The sequence below is a fragment of the Ursus arctos genome, unplaced genomic scaffold (genome assembly GCF_023065955.2).
Source record: "Ursus arctos isolate Adak ecotype North America unplaced genomic scaffold, UrsArc2.0 scaffold_137, whole genome shotgun sequence".
In the NCBI taxonomy this organism is placed as follows: domain Eukaryota; kingdom Metazoa; phylum Chordata; class Mammalia; order Carnivora; family Ursidae; genus Ursus; species Ursus arctos.
The window spans coordinates 52,942-74,076 of record NW_026622805.1 but is presented as its reverse complement, the minus strand read 5'-3'; the positions used below and the strand labels follow the sequence as shown (position 1 = coordinate 74,076).

General features: G+C 55.8%; 1 protein-coding gene across 1 annotated transcript; it reads left to right on the top strand.

Annotated features, from left to right (window-relative positions):
* Window positions 1-5: 5 nt before the first annotated feature.
* Window positions 6-6,002, top strand: LOC113247645 (plectin; the record flags this gene model as incomplete). Its single annotated transcript, XM_057311234.1, has 1 exon — window positions 6-6,002. A coding segment is annotated over one exon (4,860 nt), but the record flags the coding sequence as incomplete, so codon positions are not given.
* Between the last annotated feature and the right edge of the window lie 15,133 nt (window positions 6,003-21,135).

Below are 21,135 nucleotides of genomic sequence, written 5' to 3'. Positions count from 1 at the left end.
TCATCAACTCCGAGTACTTCACGGCGGAGCAGCGGCGGGATCTGCTGCGGCAGTTCCGCACGGGCAGAGTCACCGTGGAGAAGATCATCAAGATCGTTATCACCGTGGTGGAAGAACACGAGCAGAAGGGCCAGCTCTGCTTTGAGGGCCTGCGCGCCCTGGTGCCCGCTGCTGAGCTGCTGGAGAGCAGGGTCATCGACCGCGACCTCTACCGCCAGCTGCAGCGGGGCGAGCTCTCAGTGCGGGAGGTGGCGGAAGTGGATGCTGTGCGGCGGGCCCTGCGGGGCGCCAGCGTCATTGCAGGGGTGTGGCTGGAGGAGGCGGGGCAGAAGCTGAGCATCTATGAGGCCCTGAAGAAAGATCTCCTGCCTCCAGAGGCGGCAGTGGCTCTCCTGGAGGCCCAGGCTGGCACCGGCCACGTCATTGACCCTGCCACGAGCGCCCGGCTCACCGTGGACGAGGCGGTGCGTGCCGGCCTGGTGGGGCCCGAGCTGCACGAGAAGCTGCTGTCGGCCGAGAAGGCTGTGACGGGCTACAAGGATCCCTACTCGGGGCAGACCGTATCCCTGTTCCAGGCCCTGAAGAAAGGCCTCATCCCCAGGGAGCAGGGCCTGCGTTTGCTCGATGCCCAGTTGTCCACAGGTGGCATCGTGGACCCGAGCAAGAGCCACCGTGTGCCCGTGGACGTTGCCTGTGCCCGGGGCTACCTGGACGAGGAGACCAGCCGAGCCCTGTCAGCACCCAGAGACGAAGTCAAGACCTACCACGACCCCAGTTCACAGGAGCCGGTCACCTACGGTCAGCTCCAGCAGCAGAGCCGGCCCGACCCGCTGACGGGGCTGAGCCTGCTGCCGCTCTCGGAGAAGGCCGCCCAGGACCGGCGGGAGGGGCTCTACTCCGAGCTGCAGGCCCGTGAGACCTTTCAGAAGACCAACGTGGAGGTGCCCGTGGGCAGCTTCAAGGGCAGGACGGTGACGGTGTGGGAGCTCCTCAGCTCTGAGTACTTCACGGCAGAGCAGAGGCAGGAGCTGGTGCGGCAGTTCCGCACGGGCACAGTCACCGTGGAGAAGATCATCAAGGTCCTCATCACCGTCGTGGAAGAGGTGGAGACCGTGCGGCAGGAGAGGCTGTCCTTCAGCGGCCTCCGTGCCCCGGTGCCGGCCAGCGAGCTCCTGGCCTCCGGGGTCCTGAGCAGGACCCAATTCGAGCAGCTCAAGGATGGCAAGACCTCGGTGAAGGACCTGTCGGCGTTGAGCTCTGTGAGCACGCTGCTGCAGGGAAGCGGGTGTCTGGCCGGCATCTACCTGGAGGACTCCAAGGAGAAGGTGACCATCTACGAGGCCATGCGGCGAGGCCTGCTCAGGCCCAGCACGGCCACTCTTCTGCTTGAGGCCCAGGCGGCCACTGGCTTTCTGGTGGACCCTGTGCGGAACCAGCGCTTGTATGTCCACGAGGCTGTGAAGGCGGGTGTCGTGGGCCCCGAGCTGCACGAGAAGCTGCTGTCGGCCGAGAAGGCCGTCACTGGCTACAAGGATCCCTACTCGGGCAGCACCATCTCCCTCTTCCAGGCCATGAAGAAGGGCCTGGTCCTTAGAGACCACGGCATCCGCCTGCTGGAGGCCCAGATCGCCACGGGCGGCATCATCGACCCGGTGCACAGCCACCGCGTGCCCGTGGACGTGGCCTACCAGCGCGGCTACTTCGACGAGGAGATGAGCCGCGTCCTGGCGGACCCGAGCGACGACACCAAGGGCTTCTTCGACCCCAACACGCACGAGAACCTCACGTACCTGCAGCTGCTGGAGCGCTGCGTGGAGGACCCCGAGACTGGGCTGCGCCTGCTGCCGCTGAAGGGGGCCGAGAAGACGGAGCTGGTGGAGACCACGCACGTGTACAGCGAGGAGGAGACCCGCAGGGCGTTCGAGGAGACGCAGATCGACATCCCGGGCAGCGGCGGCCGCGGTGGCTCCACGATGTCCCTGTGGGAGGTGATGCAGTCGGACCTGATCCCGGAGGAGCAGCGCACCCGGCTCCTGGCTGACTTCCAGGCCGGCCGGGTGACCAAGGAGCGTATGATCGTCATCATCATCGAGATCATTGAGAAGACCGAGATCGTGCGCCGGCAGAACCTGGCGTCCTACGACTACGTCCGCCGCCGCCTCACCGCCGAGGACCTCTACGAGGCCCGGATCATCTCCCGCGAGACCTACGGCCTCCTCCGGGAGGGCACCAAGAGCCTCCGAGAGGTGCTGGAGGCGGAGTCGGCCCTGCGGTACCTCTACGGCACGGGCTGCGTGGCCGGCGTGTACCTGCCGGGCTCTAGGCAGACGCTCACCGTCTACCAGGCTCTCAAGAAGGGGCTGCTGAGTGCCGAGGTGGCCCGCGTCCTGCTGGAGGCGCAGGCGGCCACGGGCTTCCTCCTGGAGCCCGTGAAGGGCGAGCGGCTGACCGTGGACGAAGCCGTGCGGAAGGGCCTGGTGGGCCCCGAGCTGCACGACCGGCTGCTGTCGGCGGAGCGGGCTGTGACCGGCTACCGTGATCCCTACACGGAGCAGACGATCTCGCTCTTCCAGGCCATGAAGAAGGACCTGATCCCTGCGGAGGAGGCCCTGCGGCTGCTGGACGCCCAGCTGGCCACGGGCGGCATCGTGGACCCGCGCCTGGGCTTCCACCTCCCCTTGGAGGTGGCCTATCAGCGTGGCTACCTCAACAGGGACACGTACGAGCAGCTGTCGGAGCCCAGCGAGGTGCGCAGCTATCTGGACCCGTCCACGGACGAGCGGCTCAGCTACACGCAGCTGCTCCGCAGGTGCCGGCGCCACGAGGCCAGCGGCCAGCTGCTCCTGCCCCTCTCGGACGCCCGCAAGCTGACCTTCCGCGGCCTGCGCAAGCAGATCACGGTGGAGGAGCTGGTGCGTTCGCAGGTCATGGACGAGGCCACCGCGCTGCAGCTGCAGGAGGGCCTGACCTCCGTGGAGGAGGTCACCAAGCACCTGCAGAAGTTCCTCGAGGGCACCAGCTGCATCGCCGGCGTCTTCGTGGACGCCACCAAGGAGCGGCTGTCGGTGTACCAGGCCATGAAGAAGGGCATCATCCGCCCCGGCACGGCCTTCGAGCTCCTGGAGGCGCAGGCGGCCACCGGCTACGTCATCGACCCCATCAAGGGGCTCAAGCTGACCGTGGAGGAGGCCGTGCGCATGGGCATCGTGGGCCCCGAGTTCAAGGACAAGCTGCTGTCGGCCGAGCGTGCGGTCACCGGCTACAAGGACCCCTACTCTGGGAAGCTCATCTCCCTGTTCCAGGCCATGAAGAAGGGCCTCATCCTGAAGGACCATGGCATCCGCCTGCTAGAGGCCCAGATCGCCACGGGCGGCATCATCGACCCCGAGGAGAGCCATCGGCTGCCCGTGGAGGTGGCCTACAAGCGCGGCCTCTTCGACGAGGAGATGAACGAGATCCTGACGGACCCGAGCGACGACACCAAGGGCTTCTTCGACCCCAACACGGAGGAGAACCTCACGTACCTGCAGCTGATGGAGCGCTGCGTCACCGACCCCCAGACGGGCCTGTGCCTGCTGCCGCTGAAGGAGAAGAAGCGGGAGCGGAAGACGTCCTCCAAGTCCTCGGTGCGCAAGCGCCGCGTGGTGATTGTGGACCCCGAGACCGGCAAGGAGATGTCTGTGTACGAGGCCTACCGCAAGGGCCTCATCGACCACCAGACGTACCTGGAGCTGTCCGAGCAAGAGTGCGAGTGGGAGGAGATCACCATCTCCTCCTCGGACGGCGTGGTCAAGTCCATGATCATCGACCGCCGCTCGGGCCGCCAGTACGACATCGACGAGGCCATCGCCAGGAACCTGATCGACCGCTCGGCGCTGGACCAGTACCGCGCCGGCACGCTCTCCATCACGGAGTTCGCAGACATGCTCTCGGGCAATGCCGGCGGCTTCCGCTCCCGCTCTTCCTCTGTGGGGTCCTCCTCGTCCTACCCCGTCAGCCCTGCCGCCTCCAGGACCCAGGTGGCCTCCTGGTCAGACCCCACGGAGGAGACCGGCCCTGTGGCCGGCATCTTGGACACGGAGACGCTGGAGAAGGTGTCCATCACGGAGGCCATGCACCGCAACCTGGTGGACAACATCACGGGGCAGCGGCTGCTGGAGGCCCAGGCCTGCACAGGGGGCATCATCGACCCCAGCACCGGCGAGCGCTTCCCTGTCACGGACGCCGTCAACAAGGGCCTGGTGGACAAGATCATGGTGGACCGCATCAACCTGGCTCAGAAAGCCTTCTGCGGCTTCGAGGACCCACGCACCAAGACCAAGATGTCGGCCGCCCAGGCCCTGAAGAAGGGCTGGCTCTATTACGAGGCGGGCCAGCGGTTCCTGGAGGTGCAGTACCTGACGGGAGGCCTGATCGAGCCCGACGCTCCAGGCCGCGTGCCCCTGGATGAGGCCCTGCAGCGTGGCATGGTGGACGCCCGGACCGCCCAGAAGCTGCGAGACGTCGGCGCGTACTCCAAGTACCTCACCTGCCCCAAGACCAAGCTCAAGATCTCGTACAAGGACGCGCTGGACCGCAGCATGGTGGAGGAGGGCACGGGGCTGCGGCTGCTGGAGGCCGCCGCCCAGTCCAGCAAGGGCTACTACAGCCCCTACAGCGTCAGCGGCTCTGGCTCCACGGCGGGCTCGCGCTCTGGCTCGCGCACGGGCTCCCGGGCTGGCTCCCGCCGAGGCAGCTTTGACGCCACCGGCTCCGGCTTCTCCATGACCTTCTCTTCGTCCTCCTACTCTTCGTCAGGCTACGGCCGCCGCTACGCCTCAGGGCCTGCGTCCTCCCTGGGGGGCCCCGAGTCCGCAGTGGCCTGATTCGCTGCCCACACCCCGCCCTCCCGCTCTGCATGCGGCCAGGTTCCCCGCCCAGGCGTTGGGGTCTTTCGTGTTTAAAGGTGTCTTCCTCCCAAGCGGTGCCTAAAGTTTAACCAAAAAAAACCAGACTAATATATTAATATCTGTTTGCTGTCCAGACAGTCTGTGTCTTGGGGGATGGGGCCGGTCCAGCCCCACGGACCACCTCGTCCCCCAGGTCTCCCTGCTCCTGTCTACCTGCCACTCACACAGCCAGGTGCCTTGGAGGGTCCCGAGCCAGGCCCCCAGCCCAGCCCTCCTGTGTCTCCAGGGAGAGTTTTGTCTGGGCCCAGTTCCCCCAGCCCTGCCCGCTGGGCTCCCTGACACCCAGCCACCAGTCCTAGCTGCTCGGGGCAGTGGGGGTCGGCCCCGTCACGAGCAGAGCTTTCAGGACCAGCTTTCTTTCCTGTTTTTGGGACTGACTTCCGTGCTCAGCGGGCCTTGCTGGGGAGGGCTGGGGGGGGTGGGTGTCCTTGGGTCAGCCATCTCTTCCAGCCTGCCCTGAGAAGCCCCTTCCCCACGGGCAGATGAGGGTCCAGTCTACAGAGCCAGCCGGCCCCTGCCAAGCTGCAGACTCTGCCCCCAGCCCCCAGCCCCTGATGCTCTCCCAGGACCCCAGGCCTCTGGCTTCCGCCTTCCAGCCTCAGCCCCCCTAGTAAGTGCCTTCACTGTCCTCCCTCCCACCCCAGGCCCCAAGGACCCAGCTCTGGGGTGGGAGGGAGACCCTTTGGTGAGACTCCCCACGGCCCAGTTCTCGGGCACGCCGGCCCCGGGCCAGACTGGGTACGGCTGGGGCTTCTGCAGGGCCCTGCTCTCCTGGGGCCCCACCCTGGGTGCTTCCTGCCTGTCTCTTCGAGGGAGACTGCCCCCTTTGTTTGGCCTCGGGGACAGGCCGCCCAGTCCAGGGCCGGCCCCTCCTGTCCCACCTTGGTGGCCCCCGCCCCCGGCCTCTACCCTCTGACTAAGCTTTGCATGTTCCACTAACCCCGGCGGCGGTGGGTGGGGCCCAGGCTTCCAGCTGCCTCCAGGAAGGCAGAACACTAACCCGACCATGGGTGGGCCTGCTGTGCTCACCCCAATAAAAGCAATTCCAACCTTCCTGTGGAGCCTACCTTGCTTTTTTGTCCTGGGGTCAGGTGTGCGTTGGGGTGTGGTGCAGGCCGCCGCCATGGGCTCGGAGCTTGGCCAGTGTGTCTGGGCAGGGGCAGAGAAGCAGGGCCTCGGGGGAGATGCTGGCCTGAGGCCGCGTGTGTCAGGGAAGAGAAGGCCGGACTGAGCGGCGGCCAGGTGGAGGCCAGCCCCGCTGAGGCCTGCTCCTGGACGTCCCTCAGCCCCTGCCGCTGGTCTGGCCGGCGACTCTGCCTGGCCCCTAAGGTTCCGTTCACAGCTGGCCCTTACATCTGAGGCGGGGGCTCCATGCTCTCGTATCAGCTAACACGGGCTGTGCCCCCCGGGGCCCATCGTTTGAGGGAGCAATGTGACCGTCCCGCCAAGTCGGTTCCTGTTGGCGAGGGGTAATGCTCCAGAGGTGTACGCAGTCGTGAGCCTCAGCAGCTGGCCTCTGCTGCAGTCCGTCCACCCTGTCCCTCCACGTCCACGCGGTGCCACTCACACCTGCCGGATCCCAGCTTCCCAGGTTCTTTCTGGGAAAACCTACAAGGGTGGGGTGAGTGGGGCCTCCCCACTGAGCCACTGGCCCTGAGGCCGTGACCGACGCCCATGGGCCTGATTTGCCCAGAGCAGGGGCAGCTGACCGAGACCCCCGTCCATGGAGGGTCTGAATCCTGGTGACTGGGTCTTTGTTGGCCTCTGCTCCTTGGTTACAACAGGGCGTGGAAATACCAGATGCCATGACAGGGCCATCCCTACCCCCGTGGCCCCCGTTGACTGCGGGGTTCCTGCGGCAAGGAGCTGCCATGGCCAAGTGGCAGCCATGGTGAACCCAAGTGGGTGGGACACCGTTGCTGTGCCCCGGGTGGCGGTTCCTGGGCGCTGACCGTCCTGGGCGTCAGGACTAGCCATTTCTTACTGTCGCAGGCACGAGAAGCGCACACGCCCCAGTGGGTCCCTGGGAGCGTGGTGGGTGGGCCACTTCTTCCACTCCTTGGTTCCCAGACCCAGGCAGACCGCCTCCTGGGACCACCGACTCAAGGAAACAGCCACATCCTGGGCTGCAGTCCTGGGCAGCGTCTAACCTTCAGCCAGCCCCGCCGCGTCTGAAGGGGGTGGTGTCCCGGGTGGTCCTGGGCCCTGCTGCACACCCTTGCTGGAAGGGGGTGTGAGCGCCGAGGCCGTGTCGCACATACGCGCACCCTGCAGGTGGAGACCGAAGCGCCGGGATCCCGAGTCCCAGGTGAAGAACCCCCGCTGGGCCGCGGGCTGGTGTCGGTCAGAGGTCTCTGCAGCGGGCGCTGACGGGCGGCATCATGCACCACCCCAGAGTGGCTGGGCCGGCCTGGGGAAGCAGCCTGTCTCTGCACCTGGGCCACTTGGGTTGTGAGCCTGCGTGGGAGCCCTGGTGGCCAGTGCCCCCTCCAAGCCGTCTTGTCCACCGGTGGCTCAGTGGATACCGGCACGCGGCACAAGCCCAGGCTCCCTGGGCCCATCAGCACCTCCTTCCCTCAGGCCCCCTGTCTCGGCCCCTCGGGCCCCTCGGAGCCCGCCACGCCATTCCCCAACCCCGCCCGGCCGCGAGTCCCTGTGCACACTGGCCGCCAGCTCCTTCCCACCCAGCGTGCCCGCCGCTCAGGCCAGGCGGTTCCCTCATGGCTCCCGAGGCGGGCTGTGGTCTGGTGGGCCCAGCGCACCGTGCGGGCCATCTTGAACAGGCATGGGGCTTCTCTGTCACCTCACCACTGGGAGCCTCCCCAAGGCCGTGTGTGGCCGTGGTGGGTGATGGGGTCCGGGCCACCCGCTCGGGTAGCCCTCGGGCCCTGTGTGAGCCTCGGCCCGGGGGGTCCATGCCACCTTACCCTGGACCCGCGCTGAGCCCACCCACCTTCTGGCTCGGCAGGACCGGCGGCGGCCCCTGCTGGAAGCTGGGGTGCATGGTCACGGCTGCCCCTGGCCAGATGCTCCGTCTCCACTGAGACCCTCCATCCTCGCTCTGGAACGCAGGGCCTGTGCGAGAGTTCTGGAGACCCCACGTCACACTCTTACCCGCCTGCCACAGGTGCGGACCTTTCCAGCTGTGTTGCCCTTCCTTCTCTGAGCCCGCTCACGACTGGAAGCCTCCATGTCCTCCAGCAACGGGACCGAGGCTCCACCCCCTGGTGTGTTAGGGGACCGAGGCTCCACCCCCTGGTGTGTTAGGGGACCGAGGCTCCACCCCCTGGTGTGTTAGGGGACCGAGGCTCCACCCCCTGGTGTGTTAGGGGACCGAGGCTCCACCCCCTGGTGTGTTAGGGGACCGAGGCTCCACCCCCTGGTGTGTTAGGGGACCGAGGCTCCACCCCCTGGTGTGTTAGGGGACCGAGGCTCCACCCCCTGGTGTGTTAGGGGACAGAGGCTCCACCCCCTGGTGTGTTAGGGGACAGAGGCCTACGAGGCGTTGTGCCTTTTCCTTAGAGCCAGGAAAGACAAGCCTCAGAATCTGTCCTTTACCTTGGAGAGGGTGTCCTAGCGTGACCCAGACCTCTGGACTCCTGAAAGCTTTCTCGAAGTGACCAGTCCCTGAATGTTTGCCTGGGTGTAGGCCACGCTATGGCACACGTGTCCTGCCAGGACACTCAGAATACTCGCCACCTCCTGCTAATTAGGCCTGGTGACGTCCGTTAGTGGACGGCTGTGCTTTTCTGTGCGTTGGTCAGTCTATACGGGGACAGAGCGGGAAGCCGACATAGTCTGGGGCAAAGTGTGTGTACAGTCCCTCTCCCTGAAATTCTACCAGGATGGGACAGAAACTTTTGCCAAGACGAGAGCCACAGACCCCTTACCAGAGGCCCTGTTAACCCGTTCTAGAAAAGACCATCACCCCTGCTACCTCTGTCATTTCAACGCGGATGCAGTATTTTTTATTTATTATACTGGCCGGCGAGGGGAGGAGCGTCTGGGGCCCCATTGGTCTTACCTGCTACAGTAAGTTTTTGTTCTATTGCCCGAAGAACCAAGATGAGGATCCCACCAGTGGGTATGTGTGTCCGTTGCCAGCGTACGTCCACGTACTGACAAACGTCTGCTCCGTGGCTCTGTGGGTGCGCTGGACCCTCTGTGAGTGGGACCAGACTAGGACTCCGTTCGTTCCCAGACCCCATGTTCCGCCCAGAGCAGGAGTCCGTGCTGGTGCTCTGGGCCCCCAGCTGTCTGTCAGCCCAGACGCTGACCTGGCGGTGTCCCTTCCTCGGGCTCGCTTGCCCAGAGCAACGGTTCTGTGAGCTTTAGAGAAGGCCTCGGGTCCTGCCGCCTCTACGTCACAGGGTCTCAGGGAGACCTAAGAGATCTTGCAGCTGCTGGGTTCTGGGTCTGAGAACTGGCTCAGGGAGGGAGGCGGGTCAAGTGGTTGTATCTCCCACTGGGGCGGCAGACATCAACCGTATCGTTTGTCTTAAACTTTCTGTGGATTCTGTGTAATGAGCTAGTAGTGTTCCTCACGGTGTGGCCTTCGGGGCCTCCGGGCAGCAGGCGACATGCAAATTCCCGGCCCCACCCTGGACCTCTGGGATCAGAAACTCTGGGGCTGGGACCGCAGCTCGCGTGTTCGCCCCGCCCGAGAGCGCGGCCGGAGTTCGGGAGCCCCTGCTGCGGCAACCCCCTTGCCAACACCCACCTCTCGGAGCACCGTGTTCGGGGCCGTCCTCGCCCCTGTGCACCAGGCCTGCAGGGCCCCCTCCTCCTTGCTGGCCAGCGGCGGCGGCCGTGTCGATACCAGGACCAGGGCCTTCGACAGCAGAATTACCTCCTCACAGCTCTGGGGGCCGGACGTGTGACCATGTTGTTGCAGGGCTGCTCCTCCTGAGGCCTCCCCCTGGCGTGTGGACGCCATCTCCTCCCCGGGGCCTCACGTGGTTGATCCGCCCCCCCCTCCCCCGCCGCACGTGTTCTTGTCCTGGGCTCCTCTTGTGAGGACCAGTCGACTTGCGCCAGCCCCCTCCCCGCAATGACCTTGACTTTCGTCATCTCCGTGAAGACCCGTCTCCAAGCATGGTCACTCTCTGAGGTCCTGAGACCAGCACTCAGCCTGCGCGTGGGGGCTACAGTTCATCCCGGCACATCGCCATGATCATGATGCCCTCCGCGCGGTCTGCTCACCCTTCCCTACGCACCAGTGTTCGCAGCCGGCCGCTGAGGACGCGGGGGCTGACATTATTCAGCTGCTGCCAGAAATGAGGCCTACAGCCAAGTGGCCAGTGGGCGTTCTAGCCACAGAGCACGCTCTCTGGGACCACACCCGGACCACCTGTCTCAGGTCCCCAGAAGCAGAGCCCGTGGTGCCGGTTCAAGGGCGTCTGGCTTATGGAAGTCATGCCCTCAGGACAGGGTGAGGACGGCCGGCCACGGATGCGCATTCAGCTGGAGTCCGGCCACAGCTCACACGACGGGGAGCTCAGGAGTGTGGGTGTCCCCTAAGAGGTTGTTTCTCCCGCAGCAGGTGTCTGAGCTGCTGTCCCAGTCAGTCATTGGCTAGCAGCTGCCCTCGGGGCAGGGGAGGGGCTCCCAGGCGGGCAGCTTCCCAGCGGAGGGGCACTCTCTGGCGAAGGGTGCTTGTGTGAGTCAACAGCAGCTAGGGGTGGGCATGCCGACCCCCAAAGGGTTTGAGGGGGCCGCCAGCAGCACCTGCTCTAACCAGCCGCAGCAGCGATGTGACAGACCTAGATAGCCTGGAAACCCCTCCACTCTAAATTTCCTAGGTAAAACCTCACAGATCGGTTCTCAGACACCTGAGGTTGCAAAACGGAAAAGGAAACCCCCAGGGGTGAAAAAGCAGGACTCAGCATGGCAGCGGACTCTTCCCTGAGCCATGTGCTGACTCTAGAAACCCAAACCCTCAAGTTGGAACAGGTCCTAGACCTCGGACCTCCATGAGCACAGGCTCCGTGTGAAATCTGGTGAAAACGTGGACCAGAAAAACCCTGCCCACTGGCAAATGGTGCCAGAACGGAAACCCAGCAGATTCTCTGGGCTCCGCAGGACAGCTTCCGCTAGACAGTGTGTTTTTTAAGCGCCGTGTAGAGCCCGACTCGGGGCTTGAACTCATGAGATCAGGACCTGAGCCGAGATCAAGAGTTGGGTGTTTAACTGACTGAGCCCCACAGACACCCCTTCCACTGGATGTTTATAACTCAGGTCCTCCCCCTGCCTATTCGGGGGAGCTGCATGCAGAGAAACTAAGTCAACGTGGCCCCAGATGGATTACAAGCTGGTGGCTGGCATGAGCCAACATAATCTCTGGAGGTCTTGTCCCCAAGATCTCACAGGAGTCCCAGGGCGAAAGCTCGGGCCTTCACACATGGTCTCACAATTCACAATTAAAAGAACGCAAATGCGGTGTGCCGGCCAGTTGGAGTCCCGACGGGAAACAGGGTGGCTGATACACAAGACTGTATCGAAGGAGTCGTTTACAAGATGTGGGCAGGGGAGGTCCGCAGCCCAGGAGGGCGGCGAGAGCCGGCGACTGTGGGGCAGACACATCCCGGCTGAAAACTGCCAGTCTCGTTTGGGTAGAATGGATGTCTCTTTCCCCTGTTTCCAAGAGTGCTTTTTCTTCGGTTTATTTGCCTGGTTCTACAAAGTCCCCAGGTGGCAATATTATAGACTTTATTGTCCAAACAGCTGACCCCAGTCAGGGACGATGCAGGTGTGTTCTACAAGCCACACTTGTCCCACTGACAAGCACAGCCTGCTCGGGGGGGTGGGGGGGGCGGCGATCAGCCTGACCCAGACCACGGGGCTCTGGGAGCAGGTAACTCTTCGCTGCTAGGGATGGATCAAGGTATGCCCCAGACAGGGCCAGAGCCCCTGGGACATACGGGCGTCATGGTTCAGGTACTGAGAAGCTGAGCCCCTGAGTCCCGGGTCCAGGCCTGTGGGGACCACGTCCCCTGATGGCACAGGGCCTGGTGTGGGAGGCGGGAGGCGGGAGGCGGGAGGCGGGAGGCCTGCAGGCGCAGGTGGCTTCACGCGCCCACTGAGCACACATCCACCTGCTGAGGATCTCAGGCCAGCTCCAGCACACGTGCATGGGGCCTTGGTGGCAACACTGGCATGTCCTACTTGTTCGTAGGCAGGCAGGACCCAGGTGTCCTATCTCCTGAACTCTCACCCCTTCCTGTTTGCCTGGCAGGGTCCAGAGACAGCACTGTTCCCTGGCTCCTCCACCCCAGGCTCAGCACAGATGAGCTGTCCTTGTTTTCTGGGGCCTCCACCTATTCTAGCTGACCCCTGTATTCAGCCCATCCCACATCACCCCAGCAGTCCTGGAAACAGCTGCACTGTGAGCCTTAGACTTAAGGGGCTGGGAGGAGGAGGGTAAGGCCCCAGCTTTCCTTCCAGGCAGAGAGGCCATCAGCTCCTGTAACTGTGGCTGCCGGGGGCAGAGCCCAGGAGTTCCCTGGAGGAGGCCTGGCCTCCACTGAGCCTATCCTTTGGGCTCCAGGCCCCAATGGCATCTCAGCTCCTATCTCAGCAGAATGTCGAGGGGGCATGTGTTCCCAAAGACCCAACATGAAGCAAGGGAGCGCCGGCCAAGCAAGGCAGAATTGCAGGCCACACTGGGCACCCCATGACCAAAACGGCAGCAGCTTCCAGAAAGCCAGCCCCCAGAAGGGATGGGACTTCTGTGACCCGCTGAAAAGGGGTTTCTTGCTCTGGTGTCCTCTCAGAACGTGACGCTTTACAATATTAGGAATTGGAAGATGGGACAATGTGAGTATCAGTGAAGAAAATAGCTGCTTGAATCTATGAGTTAAAAAAACTGAGTTGCTCATCTTCAGAGGGTAACCAACTTCTTATATATATTTTTAAATTGATAAATAATGCAAGAGACTCATGCATTGGAAGATGGCAGAGTATGAAGCACCAGGAACCCATCTCTGCACTAAAACAACAGTTGCACTGGCAGAATCTGTCTGATTGACCCACTAATGGAAGTCTGGGATCTAGTGAAGGTTGGTAACTTCCAGGGAAAGGCTTAGATGGGCTGATGTGGTTAATTGAGGTCAATATGAGCTCTTAGCACAGTAGCAGCTACTCATCCCCAGCCCCACCTCATGGCAGGTGCTCCTGGAGCATCGCGCACACAGCTTGCAAGATCTTGGGTGGACAAAAGGACCCTGTCCTCCAAATATTGAGGGTCTGTGCCCTAATCACTAATTGCCTCTTCTGATCACATAGGTGTTGACAGAGAGGTGGGAGGCTATCGTTGCTCCTCCTATACTGATGCAAGGCCCCTCCCCTCTGGTTGAAGTGCTTTCCAGGGTATTTAAGGGCTGGCACCAGGGCACGTGGTGGCTCAGTCAGTTAAGCATCTGACTCTTGTTTTTGGCTCAGGTCATGACCTCAGGTCTGTGAGATCGAGCCCTGCATTGGGCTCCATGCTCAGCAGGGAGTCTGCTTTAGATTCTCTCTCTCCCTCTCCCTCTGTCCCTCCCCCCCAACATAAATAAATAAATCTTAAAAATAAAATGAAATAAAATAAAGGGCTGGCACCCTTTCCTCCAGCTTTATTTTCCTCTTTTCTCCCCTATGGGAGCCAAACATTACAGCCTAGGACATTCAAAAGCAACTGAATATAAAAGAAAAATTAAGGAGTGACCACACGGGGAGCCTGGGTGGTTCAGTGGGTTAGGCATCTGCCTTTGGCTCAGGTCATGATCCTGAAGTCCTGGGGTCGAGCCCTGCATTGGGCTCCCTGCTCAATGGGGAGCCTGCTTCTCCCTCTCCCTCTGCCTGCTGCTCCCCCTGCTTGTGCTCTCTCTCTCTCAAATAAGTAAATAAAATCTTAAGAAAGAAAGAAGGAAGGAAAGAAAGAAAGTAAGAAAGAAAGGAAGAGACCACTCAGGCACACTGAAAGGAACAGGCTCAGAAAAGACCAAATAAGATCTTATGTTTACCCCTGACACTAATCGTTAGCACAGAGACAGGTAACAACAATAACAACAACAAGAATAAAAGAGCAAACCCTGGGGAAGGAGGAGAATCTGATTTCCAAAGTTAACACATTATTAGATTCAAATGTCCAGTCTTCAACAGAAAAATCAGAAGGCACACCAAGAAATAGGAAAGTATGGCCCATTCAAGGAAAACAAGGTCAACAGAAACTGACCCTGAAAAAGACCTGATGGCAGATCTGCTAAACAAAGACTTTAAAACAGTTGTCTAAAAGAAGCTCAAAGAACTTAAGGAAGATGTGGAGAATGTCAGGAAAATGATGCATGAATAAAATTGAGATATTAACAAAAAGTTAGAAAACCTAAAGAGAAACTAAAAAGAAAGTCTGGAGCTGAAAAGAACAATACCTGAAATGAAAAAAAATCATACATTTTGTACAAAAACTGAATGAAAGAGATTCAAAGGCAGATTTGAGCAGGCAGAACAAAGAACTGGCAAACCAGAAGACAGTACACTAGAAATGATCAAGTCTAAAGAACTGAAGGAAAAAAAGATTGACATGAGCAGAGCCTGAGGGAGTTGTGGCATCGCCAAGCAGACCAACATATACATCACGGGGTACCAGAAGAAGAGAGAGAGAGAGAAAGAGACAGAGAATATCTGAAGAAATTATGGCTTAAAACCTCCCAAACTTGATAAAAGACATGAACATAAACATCCAAGAGGCTCGATGACCTCCAAGTTAAGGTGAACTCAAAGAGACCCACACTGAGACACAGTGTAACCAAAACTTCAAGAGACAAAACAGAAAGAATTTTGAACGCAGCAGGAGAGAAGCAGCTCACTGCATCCAAGGGGTCCTCAGTACGATGACGAGCAGATTTCGCATCAGAAACTTTGGAGGCCAGAGGGCAGTGGGCTGATGTATTCAAAGTGCTAAAAAGGAAAAAAATGTCAACTAAGAATCCTATTTCCTCCAAAACTGCCTTCAAGAGTGAGGGAGAAATAAAGACATTCCCACATACACAAAAACGGAGGGAGTTCATTACCATTAGGCCTGACCTGAAAGAAATGCTCAAAGGAGTTCTGTAGGGTGAGATGAAAGACGCAATACTATAATAAAGGAAATCCCCACATGGCCATCTCAATTGACTCAGAGTAAAGCATTAGACAAAAATTCAGCACCCTTTCCTGATAAAAACACTCAACGAACTGGGAGTAGAAGAAAACTTTCTCAGCATAATAAAAGCCAAAGTTGAAAAATCCATAGCAAACATCATACTCGATGGTGAAATCCCGGAAGCGTTTCCTCTAATATCAGAATAAAGCAAGGATGTCTGCTTTTGTTATTTCTCTTCAAAATAGTTCTGGAAATTCTAGCCAGAGCAATTAGACAAGAAAAAGAAATAAAGGGCATCCCAATTGGAAAGGAAGAAGTAAACTTATCTCTTTTTGCAGATAATAAAGTCTTACATGTAGGAAAACCTAATGACTGAGCAAAAATCCATTAGAACTAGTAAATGCATTCAGTGAAGTAACAGGACACAAAGTCAACGCACAAAAATTAGTTGAGGGGCGCCTGGGGGGCGCAGTCCTTAAGCGTCTGCCTTCGGCTCAGGGCGTGATCCCGGTGATCTGGGATCGAGCCCCACATCAGGCTCTTCCGCTGGGAGCCTGCTTCTTCCTCTCCCACTCCGCCTGCTTGTGTTCCCTCTCTCGCTGGCTGTCTCTGTCAAATAAATAAATCAATAAATAAAATCTTTTAAAAAATTAGTTGAGTTTCTATATATTAATAACTATTAATTTCTAATAACTATTAGAAACTATTAATAATAGTTTCTATATATATAATTAATAAAAGGAAATTACAAAACAGGGTGGGGGAATGAGATAGGCTGGTGATGGGTAGTAAGGAGGGCACGTATTGCATGGTGCACTGGGTGTTATATGCAAGTAATGAATCATGGAACATTGCATTAAAAACTGGGGATGTACTGTATGGTGACTAACATAATATAATAAAAAATTATTATTAAAAAAAATTACAAAACAATTCCATTTACAGCAGCACCAAGAAGAATAAAAGAGTTAGGACTTAACCAAGGAGGTGAAAAACAAGGAAAACTACAAATCATGGCTCAAAGAAATTAGAGAAGATGGAAATAAATGGGAACACATTCATGTTCGTGGATTGCAAGACTTACTATTATGAAAATGTCAATGCTACCCAAATGATCTACAGATTCAGTGCAATCCCTATGAAAATCCTGATGACAATTTTTTGCCGAAATAGAAAAACTTATCCTAAAATTACATGAAATCTCAAGGTAACCCAAATAGCCAAAACCACCTTGAAAAAGAATGAATCTGGAGGATTCACACTTTCTGATTTCAAAACATACTACCAACCTACTGCAATAGAAATAATACGGTAATGGCATAAAGACAGATATATGGACCAAAGGACTAGAATAGAGAGCCCAGAGATAAACCCTTACATATATGATCAAATGATTTTTGACAAGGATACCAAGGCCACTCGATGGAGAAGGGCAGTCTTTTCAACAAATGGTCCTGGAAAACCGGACATCCATGTGCAAAGGGATAAAGTTAGACCCTTACCTCGCATCATATATAAGAATTAACTCAAAACGGATCAAAGATTTAATTTTAAGACCAAAATCAATAAAGCTACTAGAATAAAACATAGGACAAGAGATGCATGACTTTGGATTTGGCAGTGATTTCTTGGTTACAGGCAACAAAAGAAAAAGTAAGCAAACTGGATTGCATGAAAATTTAACATTTTTATACATCAAAGGACACTAGCCACACAATGAAAAGGCAACCCACAGAATGGGAAAAAATATTTGCAAATCATGTACCTGATAAAGAATTAGTACCCAGAATAGGGAGAGAACTCCTACAAGCACAGCCGCGAACAAGCCGGTTCGACAATGGGCGGAGGACGTGAGCAGACTATTCTCCGGAGAAGATGTGCAAATGGCCGACAAGCACCTGAAGAGAAGCCCCACAGCACTAGCTGCCAGGGAAACGCAAATCACAGCTGTTCTAAGATACCACCTCACACTCATGAGGATGACTAGGCTGACCGCTATCGGAGAATAAGAATAAAAAATACCAAGTGTTGCCGAGGATATGGAGTAACTGGAACACGACTTGTGCACTGCTGCTGGGGGAAAAGCATGGCGTTTCCTTAAAGTATCGATAATATAATTACCATCTGATCCAGTAGTTCCACTTGTGGGCATAGACCCCAAAGACTTGAAAGCCAGGACTTGAATAGGTATTTGTACACCCGTGTTCATAGCAGCAATATTGACTGTAGCTAAAAGATGGAAGTAACACAAGTGTCCATGGATGGATGAACGGACAAGCGAAGTGTGGAAAGTCCATACACCGGAATGGTATTCAGCCTTCACCAGGAAGGACATTCTGACACACGCAAACATGGGCGAACCCCGAAGACATTATGCTCTGTGAAATAAGCCAGCCATGGAAAGACAAATACTTTATGATTCCACTTATAGGAGATACATAGTCAAAATTATAGAGACAGGAAGTAGAAGGGTGATTGCCAGGGGCTGGAGGAGGTGACAATTTGGAGTCAGTATTTAATGGGTATTGTTTCAGTTTTACAAGGTGAAAAGAGTTCTGGAGAAGGATGGCGGTGATTGGCTGCGTGCTATGCATGTATGTAGCGCACAGAACTCTACACTTAAAAATGGTTAGAATGATAAACTTATGTTACGTATATTTACCACAATAACAACAAAAGGAAAAGAGAACAGTTTTTTAAAAATTGGAAACAAGCTAAACACCCAACAATTGGAGAATTATTAAATTGGAAGGGAAAAAAAGAGTCAGGGACTTACCCTGCTTTTCCTATACAAACTAGGACTCTAGGTAACCAAACAGTAGGAGAAGGGAAGTTTCTCCCTGTGGAAATACCCCAGCCAGTGATCAAAGGTCACCCCCATGAACCTTCTGACGGAAGCACAAACCACTAACAGTCTTGCCAAAAACCCAGCCCATTTCACCAACGTCCCATTCTGATGCATTTCAGAACCTTCCGGGGAGCAACTCCCACCCACACAGCCAGGAGGACCCCCAGAGGGGCACAAAGGGGCATGACCGTGTCAGAGAAGGACCCTATAAAGGGGGAGCAGAGTGTGCTGATGGATTGCTGGTCTTGGGGCAGCCACACCCTCAAGGACCATAAGCCAAGTGGAGACAGAGGACAGAAGCTGGAATGTTGGGGGAAGCCTTCTCTCCTCACCCCGGAAAAGAAAGGGGGCTTCTCTGGTGGGTCTGGACTGTGGGAAGGAGGAAGCATGCCCTTCCCCTCTGCGCTGGGCTGCGCGAGCCATGTCCCACTCAACCACGCACCCACATCCCCTCAAGAAATGGGGGTTCTAACTGCCCGTCTTTGAGGATGGGGGCAATGGGTCCAACCCGCCAAAGGCGTGATATCGACATGTGGGCTGAGAAGAGTCAGCGTCGTGGGGTTTCACTCCACCTGCTCCTCTCCTGTCCGGCTCCTTTGTCTGTCGTTGTGACTGGCCCTTGGCCAGGCCAGGAGGAGGACAGTGACTGCGAGAGCGTTACCTCTGAGGAGGCGCGTCATGTCACAGATGTCCTTCTTAATTTAGACAACTGTTTATTTATTTTCGTTTGAATATGTTGTAATTACGGTTTTGGGGTCTCCAACGATGGTGGCAAAGGCAGGTATGTATCAGGAGAGTTTCCCAGCAGAGGGCAGCAAAGCGCCTTGTTCAGATACGAATCCGGTTCCGACCGGCTTTGGGCCCTAGGAAGGGAGTGTGGGGTCCCGCCAGGCTGCGCGCACGTCAGCTCTTGAGGAAGCAAAGAAATGGCCCAGAATCAAAGGGCCTTTTGACCTGACATCATCTCAAACAAGTGTGCTTCTCACACGTGGTATAGTACACAACACTCAAAAGATGGTGCTTTGTTTTTATTTCGACTGCTTTGGGCTGAGAACACACCAGGAGATGCGGGAGGACAGACAAAGTGCATGTCAGCGAACACTCTCAGTGAACACGAAGATGAAACGTGCGCGTCAGGAATGACACTGAGCGTTAGGACTGTTTCAGAAGTTTGAAAAAAATTAACGTCTATGCTATGGAATCGACACTGAACTAAAAAAGTATAATTTAGGTGGTTTGCTGCTGTCAGTTGCTCAGACACAGGTCTCTTCCATTTATTTATTTATTTAAAATTGTATTCATTTATTGGACAGAGAGAGACACAGCGAGAGAGAGAACACGAGCAGGGGGAGTGGGAGAGGGAGAAGCAGGCTCCCCACCGAGCGGGGAGCCCGATGCAGGACTCGATCCCAGGATCCTGGGATCATGACCTGAGCCGAAGGCAGACGCTTAACGACTGAGCCACCCAGACACCCCAGGTATCTTCCATTTAATGTCAAGAATCTATTACTCTAAGTCAAACATTCTCCACAAAAATATCGGTCGGGAGTCTATTTTAAGTGGGAAAACTTACAATAGAACTAAACATGAGTAAAACATTTATATGTAAGTAACACAAACATATAATTGAATGTAAAATGCTAAACACTTCCTTTCCTAAGCACGGTGATGAACAGGGATGTTAACAAGTCCACCAGTAGGAACGTGGGTTCTCTCAGCCCAGCCCTGTCCTGAGGGCGCCCACTCATTTGTTTACGCGAGCTGTGCAGAGTGCCCTCAGTGACCACAATCACGCAGCCATTGTTTCTGAGATGTGACCCAAGATATTCCCCACACATTATTTTTTAGAAGATTTTATTTATTTATTTGAGAGAGAGAGTGTGAGTGTGGGGGGTGGAGAGCAGAGGGAGAGGGAGAAGGAGACACTCCGCGGAGCAGGGACCTGGCGTGGAGCTCTATCCAGGACCCTGAGATCATGACCTGAGCCAAAGTTAGACGCTTAACTGACTGAGCCCCCCAGGTGCCCCCTCCACACATTATTTTGGTAAAATTCTTTTATTGATTTGGGGGGGATATAAACATAAAAGTTCCCTATATAAATATTGCTGGAGGGAAAATTGAGAGATCTATATGTTGTAAAAGTTTAAGTATTAAAAACCCAGAAGTTTTCAATGTTAGAAGTGTTACCCTTATAGACATCTGAGGCTGTGCCAGCACGAGGCTTGGGTTTTGATGAGGCGATATCTAGGGTTCAGAAGACCATGCAAACAACTGTATACCTGGAATAAGGTGAATTATTATTATTATTATTATTATTACTAATTGTTATTATTATTATTTATTATTTTATTTTGCAGAAATCAGCAAAATTCAGTAACATGGTGCCAGATCATTTATGCAGAAAAAATCACCAATACAAATAATATTACTCATTATTTAGAGAATAAAACTACAAAACTGAGTAATTAAAATTATCGTAAATGGGATAAGTATGATGGTTTTCAGTGAAGTGAGTATTTGCCAACTCTGTTCCATCTTCCACCGTGTGCGAGGACTGCGCTGCCTGGGCCCTCTGTGGTCAGGTGAGACCATGTGACCAGTGTTGGCTACTGAGGTGTGACAGGAGGTGGCATCTTCATGCCAGAGCACTTAATTGCCAGAATTCTCTTTCCCTCAGCCAGGAAGACCAGACATATTCCAAATAATGGTCATTTCTTCAGCCTGGATCCTGAAATGAAGATGGCAGAGCCGAGTCTCAGCCAATTCACTTATTATGAGTGAGAATAAATTAACAAAAAGGAAACGGGAAACTACCTAAGTATCCATTGACGGATGAATGGATAAATAAAATTGGGCATGAACCTACAGAAGACTATTACTCAGCCTTTAAGGAGAATGAAATTCTGATATATGCTACAATTTGAATGAACCTTAAAGTCATTATGGAATGTGAAGTAACCCAGACACAAGACAACAGATACTATACGATTCCACTCATATGAGATACCTCAACCGGCCGATTACACAGAGACAGAATGTAGAACAGTGCCTACCGGACGTTGGGGGTGGGGTGGGACATGGGGAGTTACTGTTTAATGGGTCCAGAATTTCACTGTGGGATGATAAAAAGAATTTGGGAGATGAATAGTGGCAATGGCCGTACCACAATGTGAATGTATTCAATGCACTGAACCATACCTGTCACTATGGTTAAATGG